Source organism: Clupea harengus, chromosome 3, assembly GCF_900700415.2.
Source record: "Clupea harengus chromosome 3, Ch_v2.0.2, whole genome shotgun sequence".
Lineage (NCBI taxonomy): Eukaryota > Metazoa > Chordata > Actinopteri > Clupeiformes > Clupeidae > Clupea > Clupea harengus.
Genome location: NC_045154.1, coordinates 6266126 through 6292178, shown reverse-complemented (window position 1 = coordinate 6292178; position 26053 = coordinate 6266126). Strand labels below are relative to the sequence as shown.

The 26053-nt window shown below is 44.6% G+C and overlaps 1 protein-coding gene across 2 annotated transcripts; it reads right to left on the bottom strand.

The window, feature by feature from the left end:
• Positions 1–520: 520 nt before the first annotated feature.
• nrn1la (neuritin 1-like a) lies at positions 521–25979 on the bottom strand. 2 transcript variants are annotated; one of them, XM_031564392.2, is made up of 3 exons: positions 25470–25979; positions 6635–6785; positions 521–3298 (listed from the first exon to the last, which is right to left on the bottom strand). In XM_031564392.2, the coding sequence occupies exons 1-3, from the start codon at positions 25522–25524 to the stop codon at positions 3004–3006; spliced, it is 501 nt and encodes a 166-aa protein (XP_031420252.1). In that variant the 5' UTR covers positions 25525–25979; the 3' UTR covers positions 521–3003. The 2 variants fall into 2 exon arrangements, with proteins under 2 accessions (XP_031420252.1, XP_042563431.1); XM_042707497.1 differs by lacking the exon at positions 25470–25979 and having other exon boundaries at positions 6635–7053.
• Positions 25980–26053: the final 74 nt, after the last annotated feature.

Below are 26053 nucleotides of genomic sequence, written 5' to 3'. Positions count from 1 at the left end.
GTGTGTGTGTGTGTGCACTGAGTCGGAATGAGATGTACCAGACTGTAATCTCCATGCTGTTAACTGAAGGTGGGTCTATGTTTACTCAGGCAGCTGGGAAGCATGAAATATTAATATCAGCTGAAGTGTGGAGGTAGTGGAATACAGAAATATGCCGTCTAATGTACGCACAGTCAGCCATGTAGCATCCCACCACATCATACAGTGCTGTAAACAACACTAGTAGAGATTGTCAAACCATTTCCAAGGGTGTGTGTGGCCACAGGGAAGTGGTAGCATGCCATGATGTAGGACCCACAGGTTCTAATTAGGAGGTCTTATGGCTTCTTCCCCTCTCCTCTGTCTTCTCAGGGTTCTAAGCATTACATTTTTTGGGGGGGGGTCCAGGGTTCTAAAAGGCTCGCCTTAAGACCCAGAGCTGCTTTTCCTGCCTGTATCAGGACACATTTCAGTAACTGCAACACTGCCCTGAACAGGAACTAACAGGAACCCAGTGGAAACTCTTAGCTCAAACTCTTTGTTAAGTCAGCACCATTTATTTTATTATTATTATTTTTTACTATAAATGTAGCAAAACATTTGTGGTATACATGGAACCAAATGTGAGAAGTAAAAGACCCACATACAATAATGGTCACAGATTCCAACCATAGCAACAGATGGATTTGATAATCCATCCTCATACATTATATCAAATGATGTATGTATCTGTGATGCATATTAATGACCAGATTATCATTACGCACGGTGGCTCCTGAACTGCAGGGGTCTTCATACTGGCTATGATTTCTATACCTCTGACACTAGGATCAGTTTGCTCATGGCTACAGTCCACAAAAAACTCATCAGAAAGTCCCTTTAATCTACATCCTCTTATATTAACATTCTGTTTGATGGATAGGCTGTACAATAAAAGAATCGAAACTTCAAAGTGAAGGATGAAAAAGTGATATTAACATTTTGCCCTTTCTCATCTTCCAAAGAACTGTGAACAATACACAGTGGGTATACATAAAAGACACATTATGCTTTATGTACATTTTTTTGTGTTAACATAACATTGCATGCCTATTATACAAAATACAACCAAAAAAGCAAAACAAAACCCAACAAAAATGAACAAAATGTTCAAATTCTAATTTCCTGTGAAGGAGGGAGAGTACTGGCATGACATGAGTCCCCATGTTCTATCTCTTGAAAAGATGTATTCTCAGATATCTTTTGGTGTACAAGAGAGACGACAATATATTATAACATTGTATGACATTAACAAAAGACTAAGCAATGCAAATACATTCTTTTACTGTAGATTAAGTTATAAAAAAAACACATCGAATGGAAAAGGAAACAATCAATCACTCACTCAACTGTGTTATGTAATTGGTTGTACATCTTAAATATAATGAATTTAATTTATTATGTGCAAGATACTTTTTACTTAGTATATTTACATGTATGTGTAGGTTATGTGTACAGGTGAAGGTCTTCTCCTGTGGAAATGCTCTGAAAAGGACTGATATAGCCACTGCAGCAGAGCTAGGAACAGTGATTAATTGCCAATTAAAAAATGAAAATCAACTGCAAATAAAATTGACTGGCAAAGCTGCTGAGTTGCGCAATGCAGAGGCAAGGGGCAAAAAAAAAAAAACGTGTGAGCACAACTTAGACACTCAAGAAACATCAACAAAAATCTCGGTGTGCACAGATAGCCCCTGTACTTTCCTGCTATTTTCAGTGCGGTGAGTATTGTGAGCACTTGTGTAAATGTGAGGAGTGACTGCTCTAACATACAATCACATACTCCATACAGGATTGGGATTGCTTTGTCATATCTGATAGAGGAGCACACAGACTGACGAACATAGAGTGCTTTCTCACAAGTAATCACAGGTGAAAATGCTGAAGGCTCTAACGTGGTCAGGTCTACCATGTGGCCTATAATCAATGTTGATGAAGAAGTATCGTTAAAGATATGTTCAGAGAAACCGGCTGTGGCTATATTTATTGCTATGCTGATAAAAAGAAACATCTGGCAATATGACTTGTTGGGGTCAGTTTGGTTTGATTGAACCCAAACAATGCATTCTTTGTCATAAGTAGTGTCGCATTATCCCCAAACTGAAATATCCAGTTAGACTTTGAAGTTGCTTCTTCAGTGTTTCAGTGGAAAACATACTTCTTACCACAGATTAGCACTGTCCCATTGAGCTCCAAGTGTCCTGACCATTCTGAACAAAAGTTCTAAACCTCAGTGACCTCTGTGTGTCTCGACCCTTCACTGGAGGGTTAACTGTCTACTGTTCTGGGCATCTCTGTCTTCAAATCGCACCACCTAGAATAACAGATGGACTAATATTAAAATTTGTGTTAAGCCATTTTTTGGCATCCCTGGTTTGATTTCTTGTTCATCCACTTGCTGAGGGACCTCAGGAGTGCTTTTGCTTTGTGTACCAATACAAATCTAATCTCAGTCTGTGCATAAGTATACCGCCTTATTAGGTTCATTATGAGCCCTGAAGTTGTTTGGGTTATTTCTGCAATGCAAAACTTTCTTGTCCGGCATACATTTTCTAGCCCCAGTAGTTAATATTTATGTTTACGTATCAGTGGTGCTTCATTCACACTCCAACACTCAGCATCCCCCAGGGAAAATCATAGTCAAACTTTTTAAAAGCTGCAGGTAAGGAAATGGCTGTTTGCATGCTAATGTATTGCTGAAAGTGTTTGAGTGTGTACACAGATGCGTGTGCATTTGTGTGAATGTGTGTGTGTGTGTTTGTGTGTTTATGATTTTATGTTTGTGGGAAAGTGTTGCACATTGGGACCTACTGAAAATTACAATTTCAAGCAAACAAAAAAGCTGTGAATTATGATGCATTAAATCCGAGAGCGACTGAAGTTTTCACAATGCACCACATTTCTGTCCCTCCCTCCCAGCGCTTCGCCGTCCCCAGGAGAAATCACATGTTTGTCGAGTCCAGCGCTCCACTCAAAAGCATTTGGCTATATCCTCACCAGCACCAATAGCATGGCAACACAGGACGACAGCAACACATAGTGAGACAGGTGAGCATGACTGGCGTGTCCCTTTAAAGACTCCTGATTGGTCTCGCCTGGGTTGGGTGGGTTCTGGGCGGTGGTGGCCAGCTGTTGGGCGCGGTTGGCGCACATGTCGTACAGGTTGCCTGAAAACTGCATCTTTTTGGACTCCTGTCTCAGGGACTCCCAGACCGCCGCAGCGTCTTCAGGGCAGCCAGCCATGGCCGTGTTAGCACAGCCATGGAACTCATCCCAGGACCTGCACACACAAGCGCACACACACACACACACACACACACACACACACAAACACAAATCAGGACATCCTTAATAGCTGTTGCCTCGTGAGTAGACAGTAGACAGTGTGTTAAACCTGTAAAATCCACACCAGACCCTAACATGTTTGAACAAATCAGTGGTGCATGTAGTGGGTAAGTTGGCCAACCACCTGAATCTGAGCAATCAGATGCAATTTTTGTCATGTGACCCTAAATTTTGTTTGCATTCTCCATTTTCATCTTGCTGTGGTAGAAAGAACCATGTGGATGAAATGGTAAGCATATTTTCACAAAATGTTTTTTGGAGGGCATATAAAGTATAATCCGTCTCACATCAAAAGTAATTTATCACAGTTTGAAAAGTTATATCAGATGTTGATGAATTGGCAGTGTGTTGAATTGGCATGTGAGTGAATTAGCAAAAGTGTAGCTCTGGCTTGCTGGACTAAGCACTTTTCCCAGCACTTTTGCCATGAAGTTAAGTCAAATATTTGGTGTTTAAATTAGTGTTGCATCCAAACAGTGAATAACTGACATTATGCGTCATATTTTAGATGTTGCATAACAGCGGCCATGCCACGTAATTGCACAAGAAAAACAGAGGAACAGGGCTCCATCGTCATGTGCTTGTAGCCCTAGTTTTTGCTTATGACACAGAAATATCTCCTTTTTTCAGTTTGAATAGCATGTACATATGTGACATGTTTATAAGTGTTTAGTGTTTAATGTCATTGGCAACAAAGTTTGCAATTATATGGAAATTCAGATTATGTGACATGTTGTTGTTCACAGCCTAAAAAGTTTGCAATTATCAGATGACTCTCCCATATTTGGTTGTCTATTTGAGTTAGGCACACTGCTAAGGTTTCAATTGATGGCACACGTCCTGAACTTGTGCTGTATGCATTAGTTTTATTTCTGTCTCATATTCCCTTGGCTATAGATCGTCTTGAGTAAAAAAAAAACGCCTCATCTTACCCCACTCTCCCTTACTGTGCCTGACATTTTGTATGGATAAAGTGCTACAGCTGACAAGAGAATAAAAACTATCTTTTACAGTTACAAAACACTTAATGTACAGCAATACTTCTATACAAAGACAGCTGACATAAGTGTTACTGCCATGAAAGAACTGACATAACAGTCCAAACGTGAACCCTTGCTATTCTGTCATGTTAGATTGTAGGGCATGTCCATTTCATGCCATGTGTGGACATCTGCCCACACAACCACCTGTCATGGTGAAGAAATCCCACAAGTTCATAAGTGGTAACAAATGCTATTAAAAGGGTGAAGGTAGGGGAAACGGAAGTCGCTTTATTACTGTGTTACAGTTTTCTTGCTCAAATGGACCACACAAGTTGCAGTGCTTAGATTGCTGAACAATATGCAGCTTCCTCTGTAAGATCCACCAACACAGGCTCAGCCGCAGGCTATATGGAAATGTAACACTCTGGAAGAGATAAACTTAGAAACGAAACTAAAATTGATTATATATATTAATGATATAAAATAGCCAAATCCCTTTTATACCATCTGAGCGAGCATGTGGTTGCAGTATCATTACACGAGAGGATAAGAAGATACTGTAAGAACATTACTGCAAAGGATTTCATGGTTCCGTTTTTCTGGATATATGCTCAGAGGGCCATGTTTGGGCTGCTTTTGGAGGGATGCCTGCAGAGCAGCCCAAAACTCAAAACTGCACATCTGCACAGGCCTGTGTGAAGAACTGCTTACTATTCACCCTGGAGAACTTCACAGAAAAGGGGCTAAATGAAGTGGAGGAGGAAATGAATATGAAATCAGCTGTTCTCATGCGGTGCAAGCATACTGGGTAGTGGCTGCAACCATCGCCACAAGAATGAAATGCAGGTTGTCATAGCCGCTTTGCTGCACGTAGCTCTTCTGTCAATGCAAGATATAACAAAGACATTCAACAGCTACTTTGGATTCTAATTATCATTCGAACTGTAATATACGGACTGAGGAACTTTATTCGTCTAAGATGTGCAATTTTTTCTCCAGTTCTAAGCGCATGTTCCTGCATTATTCCATGGAGAATACTAACTGTGGGCCAGCCTTGGCCTAGATGAAACACCGAGACTTTCATCCTGAAGGGAGACTGCTGCTGTTTTGAAAGATGTCCCTGATACAAGTCCTGAGAAAGCCAAGCAAGTGTGTGTGTGTGTTTATATTTATAAACATGTATGTGCCCAAACGTGTGTGTTTGTATGTTTGTGCATGTGTGTGTGTGTGTGTGCGCGCGTGCGTGTGTGCATGTATGTTTGTGCATATGTGTGTGGGTAGGTAGGTGTGGAGATTAATACTATAATTGGTGCCTCAAGGAATAACCCCGGAGTAACAGTGTTTTTGTTGCTGTGTGCTTCTGTCCCTGCAGCTTCTCTATTTGTGTCACAGAGTAGCTTCCACAAACCAGCTGTCAGCCTCACCACTCACTCCTGATTCACTCTAATGCAACGACCTGGGACATGTGTGTGTGCGTCTGTGTGTTTGATGTATGTGTGTGTGTGTGTGTGTGTGTGTGTGTGTGTGTGTGTGTGTGTGTGTGTGTGTGTGTGTGTGTGCGCGTGCTCGTGTGCGTTTGATGTGCGTCTGTATGTGTCCATGTGCATGCATGCATGAAAGCATGAGAGCAACGGCAAGATGACTGCCTGAAAGCAAAGGTAAGGACACGCTATACAGATGCATGCACATCCACAATAAGAGAGAGAGGAGGAGGAGAGAGCAGGACTCTCAATCTTTAATTAGGCAACCCACTTAAGCACATGGGAAGAACTGTCAGGGTGTCAGGATGTATTCGGGCGTTGAAAAGAGAGGTAGAGAACAGAGAGATGAGCCAGAGAGAGCAAGAGAGAGAGAAAGAGAGAGAGCAAGAGATAGATAGAGAGAGAGAGAGAGAGAGAGAGAGGAAAGTTGTGAATTGATCAAAACAGAGAAAGACATTGAACTGCCTGACCTGTTGTATAACACTCATTCAGGATGGAGGTGAAAATGCCCAAAATGAAAAGACCCCTTTTCCTCTCCCTCTCACTCCCCTCTGTCACTCTCACTTACTCTTTCTGCCACTCTCTCTCGAGTCTCAATTCAATATTTAATTTACTGACATGCCCGTAAAAAAAACAAAGACAAGGTAACACCTAACAAGGAAAGACAAGACAAACAAGACAAACAAACAAACAAACAAACCCTTTAATATAAGATCATTACCATTAAACAAAAACCTATAGCCGATAGCCCCTATCTCTCCATGCATCCCCTCCCCTTGCAATGGTAATGTCAGCGAGCACACGCACCTGCAGATGCTGTCAATCTCCTGTGTGCCCTCATCTTTGGTGGAGCTCTGGGACAGGCTGTCTCCCAATGCCAGCAGGCACGTGGCGAAGCCTTGGAAGATGGAGCCGCACTTCCTGGTGACGCCAGCGGAGCAGGGTGAGGGCACCAGAACTGTGGGCAAACAGAGGCAGACGTCAGGGGACAAGAAACGTGCTGAGAGTGCGTACTGTTTTTTTTTTTTTTTCTTTTCATTCATGACCAAAATGACTTTGTGTTCAGTGAAAATGTTACGTTTAGTCACCAAGATGTAGATCTGGGATGTTCAACAAAACAGGATTACTGCGTTCTCCAAATATTTCTATTGAATAAACCAGGAGCTACACAAATCCATGTTGCAAATTGGGGGGTGGGGTAGGGGTGCAGATTGAGAGATCCTGTGCCCCAACTATAGGGGCACACCTTGAATCCATCTTGGAACCATGACATTTGGATGCACCTTTTCTGTCAATTTCCTCCCGAAAATGCAGCAAGTGTGAGAAAGGCATGCCTGTGACGGTCACATGACATGATGTGGTGGCCACAGAGCAAACGTGCTCGGTGGGTCACAGCTGCACTGGACTGGAAATCAATGTCGGAGACGGCAGCTTTCCTGAGCTTGGCTGCACTCTCGGCTCTGCGCCCAGCAAGAGTCAAGAGTCAAGCCAAGAGCCAAGATAACCTTTATTATCCATAAGAGGGGAATTCGATTAGCCCCTAGAGCATCGCACATGTGAGCCGGGAAGTACAAGCCAGAGAAGGCATAAGGACATGAAGGAAGACATGTGAATTAGAGAAGCAAGAAACAATTAATACATACAAATAATACATATAGTACAACACAATCAGTAAAATAATGATGGACAAAGAGTGTCTCAAGCTTAGCTACCTCAGTAGCACACAGTAAAACCATAGTAGCCAGAAAGAGGATGCTGGCAATGTTAAGAAAATAACCCCACTATCAAGAGTATACTCTTTCTTGTTAATGTACAGTATTGAGAGCATATCAAAAGACGGATGCGTTTTCGGCACTAAGCCATCTTCAGCGTCTTATCTTTATTATCAAAGTCGTTCTGAACTTGAACACAAAAAACTCAGTTTAATTGGACTTGAGCGCATCTGTTTCCTTGTTAATTTGAAGTTTTGTCCATCTGTGGGTGACTATTTATTTTACATTGACTGCACAGGTAACCATGCTTCTTAGATAATCCATTTGGATTTATTTGATATTAAGTCAGGCTGCTGGCTGGTCACAGGTCTTTAACTACTGCTGGATAAATCACTGGCGTAGTGCACACTGCATGCTCTAGTATCTGATTGTCTTGAGGACACATTGATCCAGAGGCACAGACAAGAGACGCTACCAAACGTAGTCTTAAAAAACAGAGTGATATACAGTACAGTGTGTTCCTTTATAATGTTGTAAGACTCCACATCCTCTACACTTACTTGCTGAACAGTCATCGAATTCATCAAATTTTAGCTTGTCATCAATGCAATGCAGCAATGCAGAGGCAAGCCAAGTGTAAAACCAACTCTCGCTCCAGGGTAAGTGTAGTGGCAACGTCTCCCTCCTCACTGAAATCCTAATGGCCTTGGTGCAGTAATAGAAAGAACCTTTGTCTGTCAGCCAATTTATTTATAATCAGCATGTGTAGTGGACTTTGTAAGAAAAGGGCACAATGGAACAAGACCCTGACCTTGAGGAAACTGGCAATAGATTTCAATACAAAAACGAGGAGGAACAACAGCTGTGGGTCTGCAGTGCGCGCGACCCAGATACAACCTCATTTCCACATTCATGCAAACCTTCCGATGAATCTTCCCAAAGTAGAGCAATTAGCGACTAGTTTTATAAATGCACTCTCCAGCCAAGCTGGTTACACAAGTGCAGATGCACCCACAGTGTCTCTCTCCATCCTTCCCGTGTTGCTTGTCCTACAGAATTCATGCCATCAACCACAAAAGCAGATAGACAGACTGGCACGGGGTAAATGGAGTGGGGTGGGGGGGTCTAAATTGGTTCAGACAGTCAATCAGAGGGATTCTTCTTCTCAGGCTCCCCATGGAAATACTTGCTTAATATTTGATAAGAAAGAAACTCCCTTCTCCGACCTCCTCCCCTCCGACCTATTGATTTCTGGCAATGTTTTCGCAGTGAGGTCTGCAGATTATTGGTTTTACTCATCCTCATCAACATTTAATGAGGACTTGGAGGAGAGAGTCGTGCATAGGACACGGAGGTGGGAGGAGAAACACAGGAGGAGGCAAGGCTGTGAGAAGGCACCAGGAGAACGACCAAGGGAGCGGAGAGCGGAGAGCGGAGAGCGGAGAGTGAATTGACTCTCAACTCATTAATGTGAGGTGACAAAGCTGGGCTGAGAAGTGGGCTCTACACTACCCACATCAGAGGCATGCATGCTGATACTGAATGTATGCTTTTCTCTGAAATGGAAGTCACTTAGGACACACACACATATGGTAAATACTGAAAATAAATGTAAATATATTCATCGTGGTTCATAAACAACCCCGCAGATAAATGAGTGCACAAGTGTATAAATTCACAGGAACACACAGGCAACAATGGCACTCAGCATACTGTTCAGCACTATCCGTACGTTTACAACACATCTATTGATTCAGATGAGAGCCAAGCCCTCTGAAATAGCAAGCTCTCAATGCGTACTGCGTGGCTTCTGTTGCAGCACGCCTGGTGTCTGTATTGACGTCTTTGCCATTCTGTGTCTCTGATTTCGTTCCGCCCATCCTGACTCGGGCATCTCCGCGGCCCCCCTGTGCAGTTCAGTGGGCATCTCTGTCCAGCGCAGGGGACATGCCGCTCCTTGAACTACAGTGTAAATATTTTATCTGTGGAACCTCCCAGCCAAAGGGCACACATGAACAGATTGAACAGTGACCTTGAGAGAGGGTGAAATGAAAAACAGAGAAAAAGAAAAAGAATGATAACAAAGGAACTGAAGGGAGGAGGGGAGAGAAAGGATTATGCAGACGAAAAAAGGAATCTCTCACTGGTAAATAAATAAACACTAGAAAACATAACCCTGCTCAAATTAGATTTGCTCAGTGATTCTAGTCCAACGACCACTTCAGACAATAGCCAATAAATGGGCACACATTCATAGTAATAGTCAATTAGTATTCAGACAGAGCTCAGTCAATTAACCACATTACAGTAATAGTGCTGCTGTTTATGGCGCTCAAATGAGCTCTATGACATTGATTGTTCAGCCCTCTCGCTAGCAGGTCATTACAGCATGCTATAAGCACGATGAGTTGTGTAATGCCTGATGTCACTCTGGTGACCTGAAGTTTACTTCAGATATGGTTTCATCACTTCATCGTCACTGCGTCATCATCTCTCCATTATGTCCTCCTTTGCTCGCTTTCTTTCTCTCTCTCTCTCTCTAGCTCTCTCTCTCTCTCCAGCTCTCTCTCTCTCTGTCTCTAACTCTCTATCTCTCTCTCTCTGTCTCTAACTCTCTATCTTTCTCTCTTTCCTCTGCTTAAGCCCAGTAATGAACCATCCAGCCAGCTAGCAAGGGACGGAAAATAGCTGCAGGCCATTCATTTTAGAGTGGCCAGATCAAGGGAGAGGAGAGGAAGGACGGCCAAAAAGACTCCCTTCTCCCTCCCAGTCTTAACAAACTTAACACCTTCTCCCACAGATTTCTATGCTAGATGACTACCCGGTCAAAAGGAAAAAATATTTTCAGACAATCTATCAAATGTCCTGTAATCTGAAGACGACTGTGGAGGATTTTTTAGTCTCTGAAACCTTCAGGGTCTCTGGGAGACAGAACCCAGATGATTCAGTTTAAACAGACTGAAAGATAACAGCTGGTTAGGTATACAGCATGTTTTGTATAGTTTGAAAGACAACACTCTTGACATTCACAACAACCCTGACCATTATGCGCAATCTCTGGGGGGAAGGCTGGTTAGGCAAATATTTTTTCAGATGTCAGACCTCTGTTAACCTCAGTGTTGCAAGATGGCTAACAATGCTGAAGGAAGAAGTCATATCCGGCACCAACCCCACGGATCTCTGTTCAGGGGGGTAAATATGCAGGCCTTGGCAGGCACGGTGCTGACCCAGCAGATTTGGTGCTGATGTCTGCTCTTGTAGGCTGCCAGACGCCCCATGGGGAACAAATCAAAATAAATTAAACCCATTCTTTCTCACGTGTCAATTTCTTAAGGATCCATGTCCTTCCCGCTCCATGAAAATAGATAAATAAATAAACACTTTCCACAGACGTCTAACAAAAAAATAAATAAAGACGTGTCTGTTACATGTCAGAGCAGACAGACGTGCTGGCAGTTGGCCGTGCATTATGACTGAACTGAACTCCATTCCACCCTGGAAGAGCATGAGTGGGGCAATACTACAGAGTGGTGTGGCCATCTGTTCCAACAGAAACTTCAATTCCCAGGGGTCTCTACTCAGCTGAACTGAGGCCGGAACATACCACACCTTACCATAGCTGTTGGCCAGACTATTAAGTGCATTGAGGCTTTGTGCTCATGTTGTACAGTAATTATAACATTGAGGATGGACGAGGTGGGGCATGGATGGGATTTGTTTGGCTGGTAACAAATCTGTGGATAGTGGAATTTTAGTACATCTTTAAGTGTAGACCCAGATATTTTACTGTGGAGTAAATATTCCCATCCCGCCTTGGATGGGTGGGTATATCACAGATTTTACGCGTCTGGAGACAGAGTAACTTCTGCCTAGTAGACAACATGACACCCTAAATTACTGCAGTGATGCAGCATGAGGGGCAAAACATTCTCCAGACCAGTGGAGTGAGAGCAGAGTCCTCTGATTAGCACTAAACTATGAAGCGCGGTCCAAGATGCTAACGACCAACAGTCAATCCTCACATTGGTGCAGTGCGCTAATGAAATGGGTGGCTCCCTTGTCTTGGAGCCTTTATTGAGACATCTCTCAAGTGATGACACAATCAAGGACAGGAAGGGAAGAGAGGGGGGCGTCAAGAAAGTTCTGGAAGACTGATGCATTTAATACCCTGTGCGATCTAACGCAGGGTGCTGGGCAGAGCTCATTAGAACATGAAGCCCCTTTGGCCGCTCCGAGGACGTATCAATCAGGAACATCAGACAGCTGCTCCGCAGGAAGAAGTCTCATTAGTTATGTTATTACTGTGATATATCTATCAAAGCCAAAGCGGAGGTTACATGCATGGCACGGCTGTGAACGTGAGCGCCTGGGCGGTGATGGTGAGTCCCAGCGCACCTCACTGTCTTAGTGGTTAGTAACCTGACAGCACTGGCTGCTGAGGGAGAAGTGTTCAACGATGAACACAAGTGGCTTAGCCTGGATACCAGACCGAACTTAGCCCCGCCCACACATTTTTTGGTTGGGAAGTTCGGTCTGGCATTACTCCATTGAGGAGAAATTATCTGCGGCTCGATATCGGCCGTACCAATCAAATTGTTAAGGCGGGCTTTATACGATGATGGACAGATGATCAACAGTAACGTAACCAACCACGTCACCAACACACGAGTTGAATTCGTTTTCAACAAACATGGCTGCCGCTGGAGAGCTGAAATGTATAGATTCGAGTCCATTTAGACATTGACAGTGCATTCATTTTGAAAGAGGAACAGAGAAACGCGATTAAGGCATTTGTCAATCGAAAAGATGTTTTTGCCTTCCTTCCTACGGGATCCTAGCCTGGATACCAGACCGAATTTAGCCCCGCCCACAATGTTTTTGGTTGGGAAGTTCGGTCTGGCATTACTCCATTGAGGAGAAATTATCTGCGGCTCGATATCGGCCGTACCAATCAAATTGTTAAGGCGGGCTTTATACGATGATGGACAGATGATCAACAGTAACGTAACCAACCACGTCACCAACACACGAGTTGAATTCGTTTTCAACAAACATGGCTGCCGCTGGAGAGCTGAAATGTATAGATTCGAGTCCATTTAGACATTGACAGTGCATTCATTTTGAAAGAGGAACAGAGAAACGCGATTAAGGCATTTGTCAATCGAAAAGATGTTTTTGCCTTCCTTCCTACGGGATCCGGTAAAAGTGTAATGTATCAGCTGCCCCTGGTCACATACTACGTTGTTCTGATTGGTTGTAGGTAACCAATTGAGCGAAGAGGCATTTTTTCTCCTGGTTCGGTTGAAACACGCCCCATAATCACAGCCCAATGGAGCGATATCAGACTCATATTCTGACTAGAATTATGAGTATGACATCGTCAGGCTAACGGGATCCGGTAAAAGTGTAATGTATCAGCTGCCAATGGTCACATACTACGTTGTTCTGATTGGTTGTAGGTAACCAATTGAGCGAAGAGGCATTTTTTCTCCTGGTTCGGTTGAAACACGCCCCATAATCACAGCCCAATGGAGCGATATCAGACTCATATTCTGACTAGAATTATGAGTATGACATCGTCAGGCTACAAGTGGCTGCCATGCTACCTGTCTCTTGTCAACTGTCATGCTGCTCTTCCACTGGAGCAAAAGGGTGGTTTGAATAGGACTTCAACAGGAACTTGCTCAGCCAGGAACAGAGAGTAAGCAAGCACGGCCTTGGGTGAATTTAGTGTGACTCTCATAAAAAAGGCACGTGGTCTTTGTATAATGGGTTAGAGAAAAGGAAATAATCCCATCATACGCCTTAGTCACATAAAGAGCTAGATAACAATATTTTTAAGTTTCCCTTTTCTATCTTTCTCTCTCACTCACACATACTCTCTCATACATACATCTTTTATAACCACCGGAACAAGTATTTTTTTCCTTTGAAGCCCCTAACACAATAAAATAAGTAAAAGGATCTTATCTTCACATAATCTATGAGTACACATCCTATCCACTGTGTTCAGTCACCATACACAAACACAACCTTGCATCAAGCTCTGCTGCTCTCCACTGTGATTTTAAGGAAGAGTCTCCTTGGGTCTTTGTCAGACAGACTACACCAACCAAAACTCTGAAACTGAGTTGCTTCGGAGCTGAAATCTACTCTACGGGCATTTCTTCTTCTTTCCAATGAACACGATCAGTTACGAGGCAGCGACAGACCCACATGAGTACCCCATACCTGAGTCCTATGCATCAGACAGCAGATATAGCCACCAGCCTCAGCCTTCTGCTCCTAAGGGGCAGCATGGTTGTGAAGTTGACTTTGCTTCTATGGTAACTTTTCCTATGGTAACTGTGGTCTCCCCTAGTGCAGCATCATTAAGAGGCAGAAGAGGCCAATGAAGCTGGCTGGTGGCAAGATCGCGTGTGAGAGGAGATAATCACAAGGAGGCTTAATTCCCTCGGCAGTGGAAAAAATAGGAACTGTAGGGGAAGGGGGGGGGGGGGGGGGGGGTGAAGAGATGGACGGTGACACAAAGCAAAAAAAAACAACACCTGATAATTAACTTCGGCTGTGAAGCTCTCTCTCTCGCTAACGATTGCCTAACCTTTAGGATTTTTCCATTCACACCTCAACGTGCTTCGCACGGTAGGGGGGAGAGAGGGGAATAAAAAAAACAGTCAGGACTACGCTTGGTCATATGTAATTTCCCATTTCTCCATTAGGTGGGAGAGACAAAGGTAGAGAGAGAGAGAAAGAGAGAGAGCGAGGGTGTTTTTTGTGGAAATTAATGGCTTTGTCAATGACAAATGATGTACGACTTGTTAATTGTACATGCCATCAGGCAACATTTCAATCTTGTTGAATGAGGCCATCATTCATGCAGTCAATTATGTTGTGACTAAACTGATGTGCCTAAGCAAATGTATATCCATTTACACTTCTGAAGTGTTCACAAATTGTTGTATGTTGTTTGTGTAAATAAATGGTAGAAAAGAATTTGTTCAGATCAAATCCCAGTTCTGAGAAACATTCTCGGTGTGCATTACATGTTATGCATCCTCAAAATGAGCACTCCCATCAGTAGCGAGTAAAAACATACCCATAAACTACTTCTGTGGCTCACACAGGCGCATAAACCTCTTGAACTGCTTCAAGGGTACTAATCAAGGAGGAAATCTTTCATGACCCTCTGCATGTCTCATCCATTAAAGGCTTCTTTTTTTCCTTCTCACATGCGTACACACACATACACACACACACACACACATTCACACACAAACACACACACACAGAGATACCACGCAGGACTACACAACATGTTCAGCACATTCGGTGCCTTCTCCAAAAAAAACACATCTCATTTCCCTCCTGGGACCCTTTGCATGTTAGGTTTAAAAGAAAGGTGGGAAAGACTGCTGAGATCTCTAAGACTGAACATTACCTTTGATCAGAAGCAGACAAGGTACCATTGCTACAATAACACTCAAACTCACATTCAGACACACAGACACACACACATACACATACACATACACATACACATACACACAGACCCCCCCCCCACACACACACACACACAAGTAAGACACTCAGTAGCACCAAAAAAGATGAGAAGGGAAGGGGGAGAATATTTTCACTACAGTGCACTACAGTGGGTTCACATCTTGGAATAGTCCATCAGCTGACCCTAGGTCGGATCCTGGGCCCGGGCAGGTTTCTGCTCCAGCATGATAAACTACCTGGGCTGGATCCTTAAGACACAACGCTCGGCTAATGTGTTCTGACACGGCCAGCAGGGACCCAGCAGATCAAGAAGTGCCTTGAAAAACCATTACACATTATAGCAGCATGGAAACCGAATCTCCAACTGGGTACACCCCACTGCTGCGCCACGGCCCGGGGTTGACCTGTGTACACTAACTCACCAGAGGATGATACCTTTTGAGTTTTTATGTGATTAACTATGAAACTCCACAAACTTCCCATAAATGTATTCTATGTAATTGATGCAAAGTTAATTGTGAAAATGGATGGGTGGACAGGATCATTTTAAAGTCATTATCTAAGTGTTAACATTTTTTGTTTATGTGGCTGCTGTGACAGATAGCTTGATGAAAATGTATTTCAGTGGACCTCAGACTTTTGCGGCGTGTTTGGACTTCCAACATTAGAATTCAGTCCCTCTGGATATACTATATGCACAAAGATGGAACCATTTCCTTTCAAAGACACCAGCTGCACACAGAAGGCCATGCTAGTACATAATGGCCCTTAAATTATCATATTCCGCTATTTAACTGAAATTTGACTTTGACATTTTTTTATATTTAAAGTGATTTATCATTTCATACAGCTTTACTTCAAATTTAAATTTTATGACCAACATTAATCCACATTATATGTTGCAAAAAGTTCCATTGATTTGAAAGGGCCACCCCAATGTTCAGAGGTCTGATATTTCTTTGTATTGACCGCTGCAAAAAAAATGAATGACCGCTGCCATTTGGCAACGGGGTTTGTGCTTCTAATTCACATCTGCAATCTCAGTAAACATCTCCCTCTCTGCCCCTCTGATGTTGATGGCAATAGTGCCATGTCTTACTTGCCTGCCTTTTAACCTCTTCTGTTCTGTTGCCCTGTAGTAGAACCCCTGTTTCACACTCCCCAAAATAGTGACAGCATTGTCCTCTACTACCAAACATCATCCCACGGTATTACTGTAAGCTTGTCATTTACCACATTCTCCTCCTCTCCTTCCTCCTCTTCAATTCTGATTCTGATTCCAGAACATGATTTACCCCCCTCCCCCTCAACTGCTCAACACATCGCTGTGCATCTCTGGCCATCTGCCACATCCATTTCATGCAGCCCATCCATTGCCAGCCATGCACTTCACGAGCGTAAACGCTTAGCACATACACCTGCAATAAAACTCATCATTACCCACACTGAGGTGCCCTGGCCTGTGCTTGCAGCCACGTCGTAAATGTCACATTACCAATAAACAAAGTGTTCGCCCTTACCTGCTGCATTCGCTTCCCCATGCATTTCTGCATGTATACTGGTTGTCTCATGTGGATCTGCTTCTATTGTCTGCTCTTCCATCACTTCCTCCCTATCCCCTCGTTCCATCCCTTTCCCAGGCCAGCCTCAAGTAGATGATCCCCCCCCCCCAACCACCCCTCTGGACACGGGTCTGGTAACGGGATCTTCTTGTTAAGAGACAGTTTTTCCTCATACTTCCACAGCTGGTTTGTTTCCACAGCTGCCTTGTTTGCTTCCAAAGGCTTAGGCCGGTTAACAGTACCATGGAAATACATAAAACTGAACCTGAAACCAGGACTCCTGCATACAGTATGAAGCACCGGCTCGCAGTACCAATCCAACCGATGCGGCATAGCTCATTAACAATAGACGTATACGGTGCAGAACATAAATTAGGAGAGGGAAGTTTCCCCTGGCTTGAGTTGCTGTAATGAATAGGTTCTGTTAAACTCCAATAAAAGTCCAAGTGAAACTCTTAACAACTTTCATGGTGTGAGCCTGGGCTCCAGGACAGGAGGGCGTATGATCAATATAGCTGTGGGTTCAGAGAAACAAAGAGGATGAAGTGAAGTGAAGTGGGGCGGGGGGAGCAGCAGGAAAAGAGACGCCTCCACTATTGTATTTTCTTTTCCTCTGAGCGGTGGTGTGTGATTGCTGCCAATGATTTCCCTGGCTGATCCCCTGAAAAGCTCTCTCTCACCTTTTCACCGAGCAACAGAAAGGACCACGCCAGACAAACAATACCTGCATGCATCATCGTCCTGCTCTGCTCTCCCTTACCCACAGAGATAATGCAAGAGATGGTGTAATTAAAAAGGCAAACTTTCAAATAATCCCTCACAAATCACACAGGGTGGGGGGCAGCTGAGGTGGGGGGGGGGGGGGGCACGCAACTGAGCCACAATCCCCCGCCCAAACCAGGCCGTTAATGGCATTGAAGTGGGACAGACCACATCTGTATTCTCTTAAAAAAACAATGCAAATCTCCCAGGCACAGCTTTGGCTGAAAGTAAGGATCTAATCACTTTGGCAGAATGCTTTTAAAGGCCCTCTGCCTTGTATTATTCAGCACAGGCCTCCTCTGCCTGTGACCCAGTATGGAGGTCAGGGCTCGGCTGTGACTGCGAATGAGAGTGCTGGGTACTCCGGGCACACTCACACAGCCCAGATGCGGAGTGGGGGTGAGTTACGCTGGAACTGAGCCTGGCCCGAGAGACTCTCTTCGCTCCCCCGGCCACACGACCACGTGCTCGCGATTCAGAGAAATGAGAATGAGGCTCTCTTACATCCGAACTGCACTCACGCCACGAGGACAGCATGCGGGCTGCGCTTTTCCTTGTAAATGAAACAGTCCTCGTTGCATCATAGAATAATCTGTCATGTATTATATAATTACGTAAATCTGTGTTTGGTTTCATAAAACACATAACATTGTATTAAAGCCCGCTCGGGCCAGCCCTAGTGAGTTTAGCAGCGATCATGGCTGGGTGCCACTAACAAATGCAGACATGGTGGGAAGCAGCGAATGTCACTTTCAGAGGGCAGACAGTATTCTAGTTGTGGTACGATATGAATCTGTGGAGAATGTGAATGTCAATGCGTATACGCACACACACACACACACACACACACACACACACACACACACACACACACACACACACACACACACACACACACACACACACGGCATAAGAATCACAATGAGTAGAAACTCACACTCATTCAATACTAAAAAATGTTGAACTGAAAGCTCTGATGAGAAATGTCCCCCTCAATATCCTATTTCACCACATTCACAAGAACTTCTCTCCTATCTCCTTCTCTCTTTCTCTCTTTGAAGAAAAAATGCAAATGTTATGTTGAAACCCAGACACATGCTAATGCATTCTGCATTCTGAACTACAGAGACAAAAGCCTCCCTTCATTAAGGCGAAAGTATGAGCCGCTAAAATATAATCGCACAGCAAATTTGCTCTCCAAAAATAATCATTTTCATTTCTATTAGATCATTACGCAAGTTACTGATCAGAGGCTCGCACACTGCACACATTATTTTATTGTACGCAGGGAGAAATATTACGCAACAGCCAACTAGGGATTAGGGTAAGGATTTCCATGAAGCTGTGGCATTCTGCTTCACGGCTCTCTGCATTGGCCCGGACATGTGTGTTCACCCTCCTTCCCCCACAACATTGTTCTGCTTGCTGCTTGCTACGCTTCTCTCAGAGCCAGTGTATTTTCTGAGCACATTGATCCAAACCACACTGGAACTCTCTTGGGTCGCCGCAGATTTTTCAGATACAACGAACTCTTCTGACCCCACGGCCAGCGCTCCCATTTTTTAAACCCCTAAATCACCTATTAGGCGTGCGAGGCAAAGGGAGGGAGACAAAAGGGGACTACGGGTAAGCACTCCACCAGGATCTGCAGTGCAGAGAGTAGGCTAGGTAGTGCGCTTCTCTTTGTCTCTGAAACTATAGAGGTGGCTTATTTAGGAAATGCAGCGGAGTACAATGCAGTGGTAGGAGAGCGTTTCAGCACACAGGCGTTTTCAGTCTCAGGGTGTGCATTTGAAATATGCTCCAGGGTCACTGTGGGCAGCTGCTTCCATCTCATGCCACTCACGGCACGGAAGCTCAGGCCATTGTTGTGGCCCTTTGTACTTTCAGGCTCACATCATGTGGGCTAATTGGTTATTTTATTGGATTTGACCACTCTGACATTCAGTCTCAATGAACAAACCACTCACGCATCTGCACAAACAACATAAGTGACTCACAAACTCTTAATGACAATCCACACTGTACTGTCACCACAAGGACAAGAGCGGGCCAGAAATAGGAGATATATTTTCAGCTACTGTAGCTTTATGTCTAAAAAAGGAAGAAAAAACTATGGTTTTTAATGGAACAGTGGGCTCAAATCACACATGATAAACTTTTCAAAGGGGACCTTGACCACAACAAAGAAGTTAGGGGCTCTACAACCTTAAGCAGAAGGCTTATTGCGCAGAGGGTGTTTTGGTTAGTGCAGACAATATCAGTTGTAAGGTTTCTGTGTAACAGACCTGAATGATTGGGGTATTGGTAAAGGACTGTAGGGGGCAAAACAATTCTACTGCAAAGACCAATGTAGTACTAACACAGAGGTTTTTTTTTAAAGTTAGACCACAGACCAAGTTCAAACAAGTAAAAAAAGGTTGAAAATCAATGGAGGAACTGGCAGCTCACACACAACCAGAGACACACAAACACACAAAGTTCGATTTGATTGACCACAGAGCAAATGATTCGCAAAAAAAACTCTCTCTGTACCTACAAATCAAATCAACAAACAAACAAACAAAAAATGATGAGAATTCCCTCCAATTCTCACACTTCCCACCTCTGGGAAAGAAGCAGTGCTGCTGGTGGAACTGACGCCGAACAGCATGAATGAAAGGACGGAAGTGGATGACCACCCAGTTTCACTGCATCAGGAAGCTCCACCAGTCACGGAGCCAGCTGGCCTGCCAGGTTTGCATTATTCAACGTTCAAGCTCAGCGGCGGGAATTCACAGTGCAACTCAATTAAACATTCATGCCATAAAACAGTTTACCTAGTGACTGTTATGTAAAGCAATAAAAAAGGGCTCATTGAACAAGGAGAGGGAGCACTCAGATCTATTATGCATTCAATGAACCTAACCCTGAGGCGTTGCTCTGTGTCTGTGTGTGTGTGTGTGTGAGCGAGAGAGAGAGAGTGTGTGTTGCGTGTGTGTGTGTATCTCTGTAGCTTTGGGGCTTTGCTGGGGATGCCAAGGCCTCCATGTGCCCTTCAAAAAAAAAATGGTGCAGCCCGAAAAGGCTGACACAGAGCCACTTTGATGGCCCGACGGTTCCAGAGGACCCTCTCGGCGAGGAGGCCATGGTTGATCAGGCCCGCTCATCGCTGTGAAGTGAGGCTATCAAAGGACACCCAGGCTGATTTTTTTATTTTTTTATCCCCGTACTCACTCCCAGTGCGACGCTGATGAAGGACGAGGCTCCAACTCACACAAGCCCAACAGCTCTCCCCGGGTGTACTGTGCAGAGACAGAGTAAATCTCTCAGAGTTCTCCTCACACCCCCCCCCCCCACCCCACTACCAACACCACTCTCCTACCCACCATCCCACTTTTTAAAATGTGAACATGCCCTGAACTACTCTCATCTTATGGGATTTGTGGCTGAGGTGGGATCCAATGAACCAAAGCTATAGGGAATGCTATTTTCAGCGAAGAAACGCACACCCTTTCACTCTGAGCACGAGGAGTTCTTCAGCACCCAGGAGCCAGTTTAGTCAGTAGCGTACGGCACAAAACTCGGTGACAGAATGGGAGCTGGGGGTTCTCGGCGTAGAACATTTATTAATGACATCACAGAGTAACACTCGGGCTTACAAAAAAAAAACATGAGAAATTTTGATTTAAGAGGACACGCTACAGGTCCTGTGCTGCTGAGGGGCTAAGATGTGTGCAGTTCTACTTTTCCACGTTCCTCTTTTATTCTTCTCTTCCCCTCTTCTTCATTTCCTTTCACATCATCCTTGTTTTTCCCTCCCATCTTCTTCTGCTGCTGTGTTTCAATGATTAAATGAACACCACAGATGCCTGGTCTCCTCTTCATCTCCTCCTGCATCCACCCCCCACCCCGCACAAACACACACACACACACACTCACACACACACGCACACGCACACGCACACGCACACGCACACGCACACGCACACGCACACACACACACACACACACACACACACACCAGAGGGGTTTGTTTCTGTGTCCCTGTGCACAGGTTAAGGCCATAGCCTGCCGTTCCCCATCTGCCAAATAAATGAGCTTCCTGCAAGCATCGATCCCCTTCCCTCTTATCTGGCCTGATGGAGAGTAAGTGAGTGGCTCATTGTAGTGGACACTCACACAGTCACCCACTCGCCAAGTTAATGAGTTTTTATTGACTACAGCACCTGTGTTCCAGCCTGTAACTTATCAGGGTTAGTGCTGGCTTCCAGGGAGCAAGGGGCCACATTTGCCCTCCTCCTCCTCCTCCTCCTCTCCTCCTCACCTCTTTTACCTGGCCTCTTCCCATCCACTACGCTTCACTATTTCTGCACAGCTTCATCCAGCAGCAACCCCACCACCCCCCACATACACACAAACACACACACACACACCATGCTGTTACATATACAGGAGGGAGGTCCTGTCTAGGAATTGTCTATGACTGTTTGTAACCGTCACACATCTGTTAAAAGTTGTCTGTCACAAACCTCAAACCTCAAAACAACCGTTACAATGAAGACCCCTTAAGAGTTTATCATGGATTCATTTGTTCAAATATTTTTGAATATTTTTTTGTTCTGTCCAACCCCCCCTGCATTAAATACTCTGGAAAATAGCAAGTTGAGTTCCAAAAATGCTTTCTCAAAGAACTCTCGAAGGTGGCAGAGTTAAGACCGGCCGCTTCTGAGAGTTCAATCTGGGCACACGAGCAACACAACGAGCGCCCAGTCAACTGTGCTCGACCAAAGCTGACAGCCATATTAATCTTTCCTCCATCCTCCCCCACAATGCATCGCTGAATCAGAAGTGACAAAAGCCAGAATTTCGATTTATATTTCATCTTTGCCCTTTTCCTCTAACTCGTCCCCTCTGCTGCGCTGCGCTGCTCTGCGGTGTGTGCCGTGTTGAGGTACGCAAGTGTCTAGCCACACCTCCTCCCCGTGTCGGCTAAGGCCTCCCTGAGAGCGGCCAGGAAGACCAGCGTCATGACTTGACGTGACTCACAGGCTCTCCCACGGCACCGCAGGCCGGGACTACGTCTGCTCTTAATCACCCAGCCACATGACAAGACTCAAAGAGGATGAGTCCCAAAATAAATAAATAATAGATTAAAGATGGATGGGGAAAAAATCAGGAAGTATGACGTGTATGAAAAAAAAAATCTGTAAATCTCGCTGGAGCAGTGTGGTTCAAAGCAGTTCACGCTGTGAGGGAGAAAAGTGAGGAAGTTTTGCTGGCGCCCCCCATGGGAGTTAGGAGAATAGGGGGAAATAATTGCAGGCAGCTCTGCCTCACACTTCAGTGTACCACAGAGAACTCATACGAGGGGGAATCAAAGCTTGTCTTCAAATGAGTGGTGATCTGCAGTTCAGTGGCAGTGAATGAAGCAAGATGGATTTTGCAAATGTCAAACATGTTGTGTGTGTGTGTGTGTGTGTGCGTGTGTGTGTGCGTGTGTGTGTGTGTGTGTGTGTCTGTGTGTGTGTGTGTTTCTTCACAGGAGTTCAAATCCGAAGCCTACACGCAGCCTCCACCACTGATGGGAAATGGCAACATGAAAGAAGGCAATGGTGATTCCTTCCTGCAGAGCGTGCCCAACTTTGTGTTCCTTCTCTTCAATTATCCACCTCAATACTCTCTCACACCCACATCTAAATACACACCCACACACATGCACGCATATCAACTAATGCTGTCGCCACAGAATCACAAATGATTCATTTGTGCTAGAGGGCACAAGTTCCTGTTACTCCTCACACAGGCAAGTCACCCCGGCCATGAATATTCATCCGGAGTCTGGAACGGGTGAGAGCGCAGCGTCGCAGTGTTCTGTCACGTCACGCTCCGCTTGCTGTCTCATTCTGCAGGCTTTGCGTAGGGACCCGGTGATATGCCACAGCCTCCACTGAGGCAGTGGGCGCAGGGAAATCACAGGGACACAGCTGTAAGGTGAGCTAGGGGCAGTGTGTGTGTGTGTGTGTGTGTGATAACACCAGGGCCACAGGCACCTGAGACACCCTCTCAGCATCCTCAAGTGAGACGGAGAATTTAAATATTTGCCATACATCACTACTCTCTCCACAATAGCACTGAAGTTTAGTGGTGTGATGCAACCAAGGCCATAAAAACAAATGTGATGACCTAACAGCGGAGTACACGATTCTGGCAAAAGGCTCTTGATATTTGGGCTCAACAACCAATCAAACTACACCCCTCACCCCATTTACACACAGCCAGGACTGTACGAACAGCATTTATTTTTGGAGAGTACACCATACCATACCGTACACAAAAGCACAGCTAGAGCACAGCTAGAGCACAGCTAGAGGACTGTGAGGAGCAATTTGCTGATTTTGCTGCAATAACAAAGTATTGCAACTTTAAAGACTCTACAAGTGTATTGCTTTATTCAAGCATGACCCTCAATGTGCTGCTAATCAGCAAACTCAGGCAGCAGTTGATTCTTGAAAGAGAACTGGTTCAGATCTGGAGAGGATTGGAGTCAGACATAGATTTGGCCCAGTTCTGGAGTGGACTAGACTTGGATCTGGGCAGGCTCAGCCTATCTGCTATCTGGGAAATGCAAGTGATAATGTCCATTTCAGAAAACAGGGGAGTGCAAAGATGCATTGCTTCTCACAGCTGAACTTTTTTCTATAGGGAGGCATGATGTGAATACAAGATACAAGGCGAATTTCACAAATACAGATCATGTACGGGGGAAAAGGTGATTTTTCTCTGTGTGATTCAGGAGGGCTTGGAAAAAATCAAGTGCGTAAGACGTCTGAAATGACTGAAATGAATATACTCAAACTTTAGCTGAGAGACAGGCAAATCAAACACTGTAGATCAGTCATAAAAGGGATATACCACCAACAGCGTACTTTCCACAGAGTTTAATCTAAAAGGTACGCATCACAAAGCGAGGATCCCCTGAGACCAAAGTTCAAGTTTGAGAACTGTAGTGAGCTCAGCAAATGCATTACGGAGGGTGTACTATTCAACCTCATGGGAACGGATTGTGTCACTGAGGAGGAGGGGCATCCAACCTCATTTGTTATGGCAAGCGGTGTGGCACGCTCAGGGGTGCAGGCGAAGGGCATCATTTTAATTCAGAGTTCGCGTCAGCACAGTTTATGAAGATTTTTTTTTATAATTGATACCTGCACGATAACTAAGGCAGGACGGGTCCAAGGGCGACCGTGCAGCTTTTAGACGCTATTTTTAAAAAGTGAATAACAGTAAGACTGTCGCCAACCGAGTGTGTTATTCCCCGGGGAGGGGAGCGTCAGGGGAGAGCAGATGCGGTTCATTCATGATTTATTTCCATCGGCATGTTTTCCCCTACTTAATCCTCAGGAGAGCCGGGTTACATCAGCACCATGCTTTGGGACGAATTAACACAGAGTTTTAAAGGGAAAACAATACCGCTTACATCAAATACTCCCAGGGCCAGGGCGATTTACCGCTCTTGTTGGACACAAGCATTTTTATACGCCAAACGCACGGCAGTTGATCTGTCCTGATGTTAACAGCGAAGAAAGCGAGAAGTGGTTGTGATAGTCCCACTCAGATTTGCTGCTGTTTGTGATGCTCTCAGTTCGGTTCATAATTCAGAAAACCTACGACTCATATGTTCGTTCATCGTAAATAAATAAATAATAAACACAATCTCATCTGAGAAGCAAAACAAAACACGCACACTACAACCCGTTTAAGGGATTAAAATATTACTGGACATCTCCGAGGAGCAGGGAATCGCTGGCGTGACAGGGCGAACGATGCGTAATGCGCAACCTTAGCACATGGCAACTTCGGTGCATCTGTTAAAACACCCACCTGTGAAATAAACGAAGAAGCCGGCTACTTTGCTCATTCAAGAATTGCTACGAGCAGCCGAATAACGATCCCATTCCCTCGAAACAATCAAACTGAACGTAATCATTACTCTGTCTTTACACTACAAAGTATGCAATAGACCGACAATTCAACACTAAAATTAAACACCTTCAAAACATTCCCTCGACCTGAAACAACTGTTACTGATCGACAGCTTTAAATACAAAACATATTTTGACTTACGGAAATGAAACGCAACAGGCACCAGGAGGCACGCGTAATGGAAACGGGCTGCCATTCTGCATCAGTGTGAGCGCTATTTCAATGACCGTGAAATAGTAATTCAGTCGGAGTATCCGTTGAGTTTTATTGGATCCTAGCAGCCTTTCCACTGGCTAGAACCCACAGGAGAGATCAGACATCGCGCGCAGATAAGCAGCAAGTGAATGGCCCAGGATGGATCTTGGAGTAAGCGTCTAGGGTAGGGGCGGGGGAGGCAGTCCGACTCAAAATGCGTAATCTCACTTGTTTGGAAACTACCGTCAATTGTGCTTGTTGATAAATGTCAGAATTTGTGTCACACTTGCCTAAACACGTAACATACGTCAATTACAGCTATGACTTTATGAAAGACCACTGTAATACGATAAATTATTCATTCTATGGCAAATGGTGAGATGCATCTGACACGGATTAAGATGTTTGTTGCGTATAAACGCATGCTGAATCGTCCGGCGTAATCCCGTCCACGGGGAATACAAACGTCACAGGGCTCCGGCTATGCGGGGAATAAACCCTACATGGATTAGAGCCACACATACGCAGTG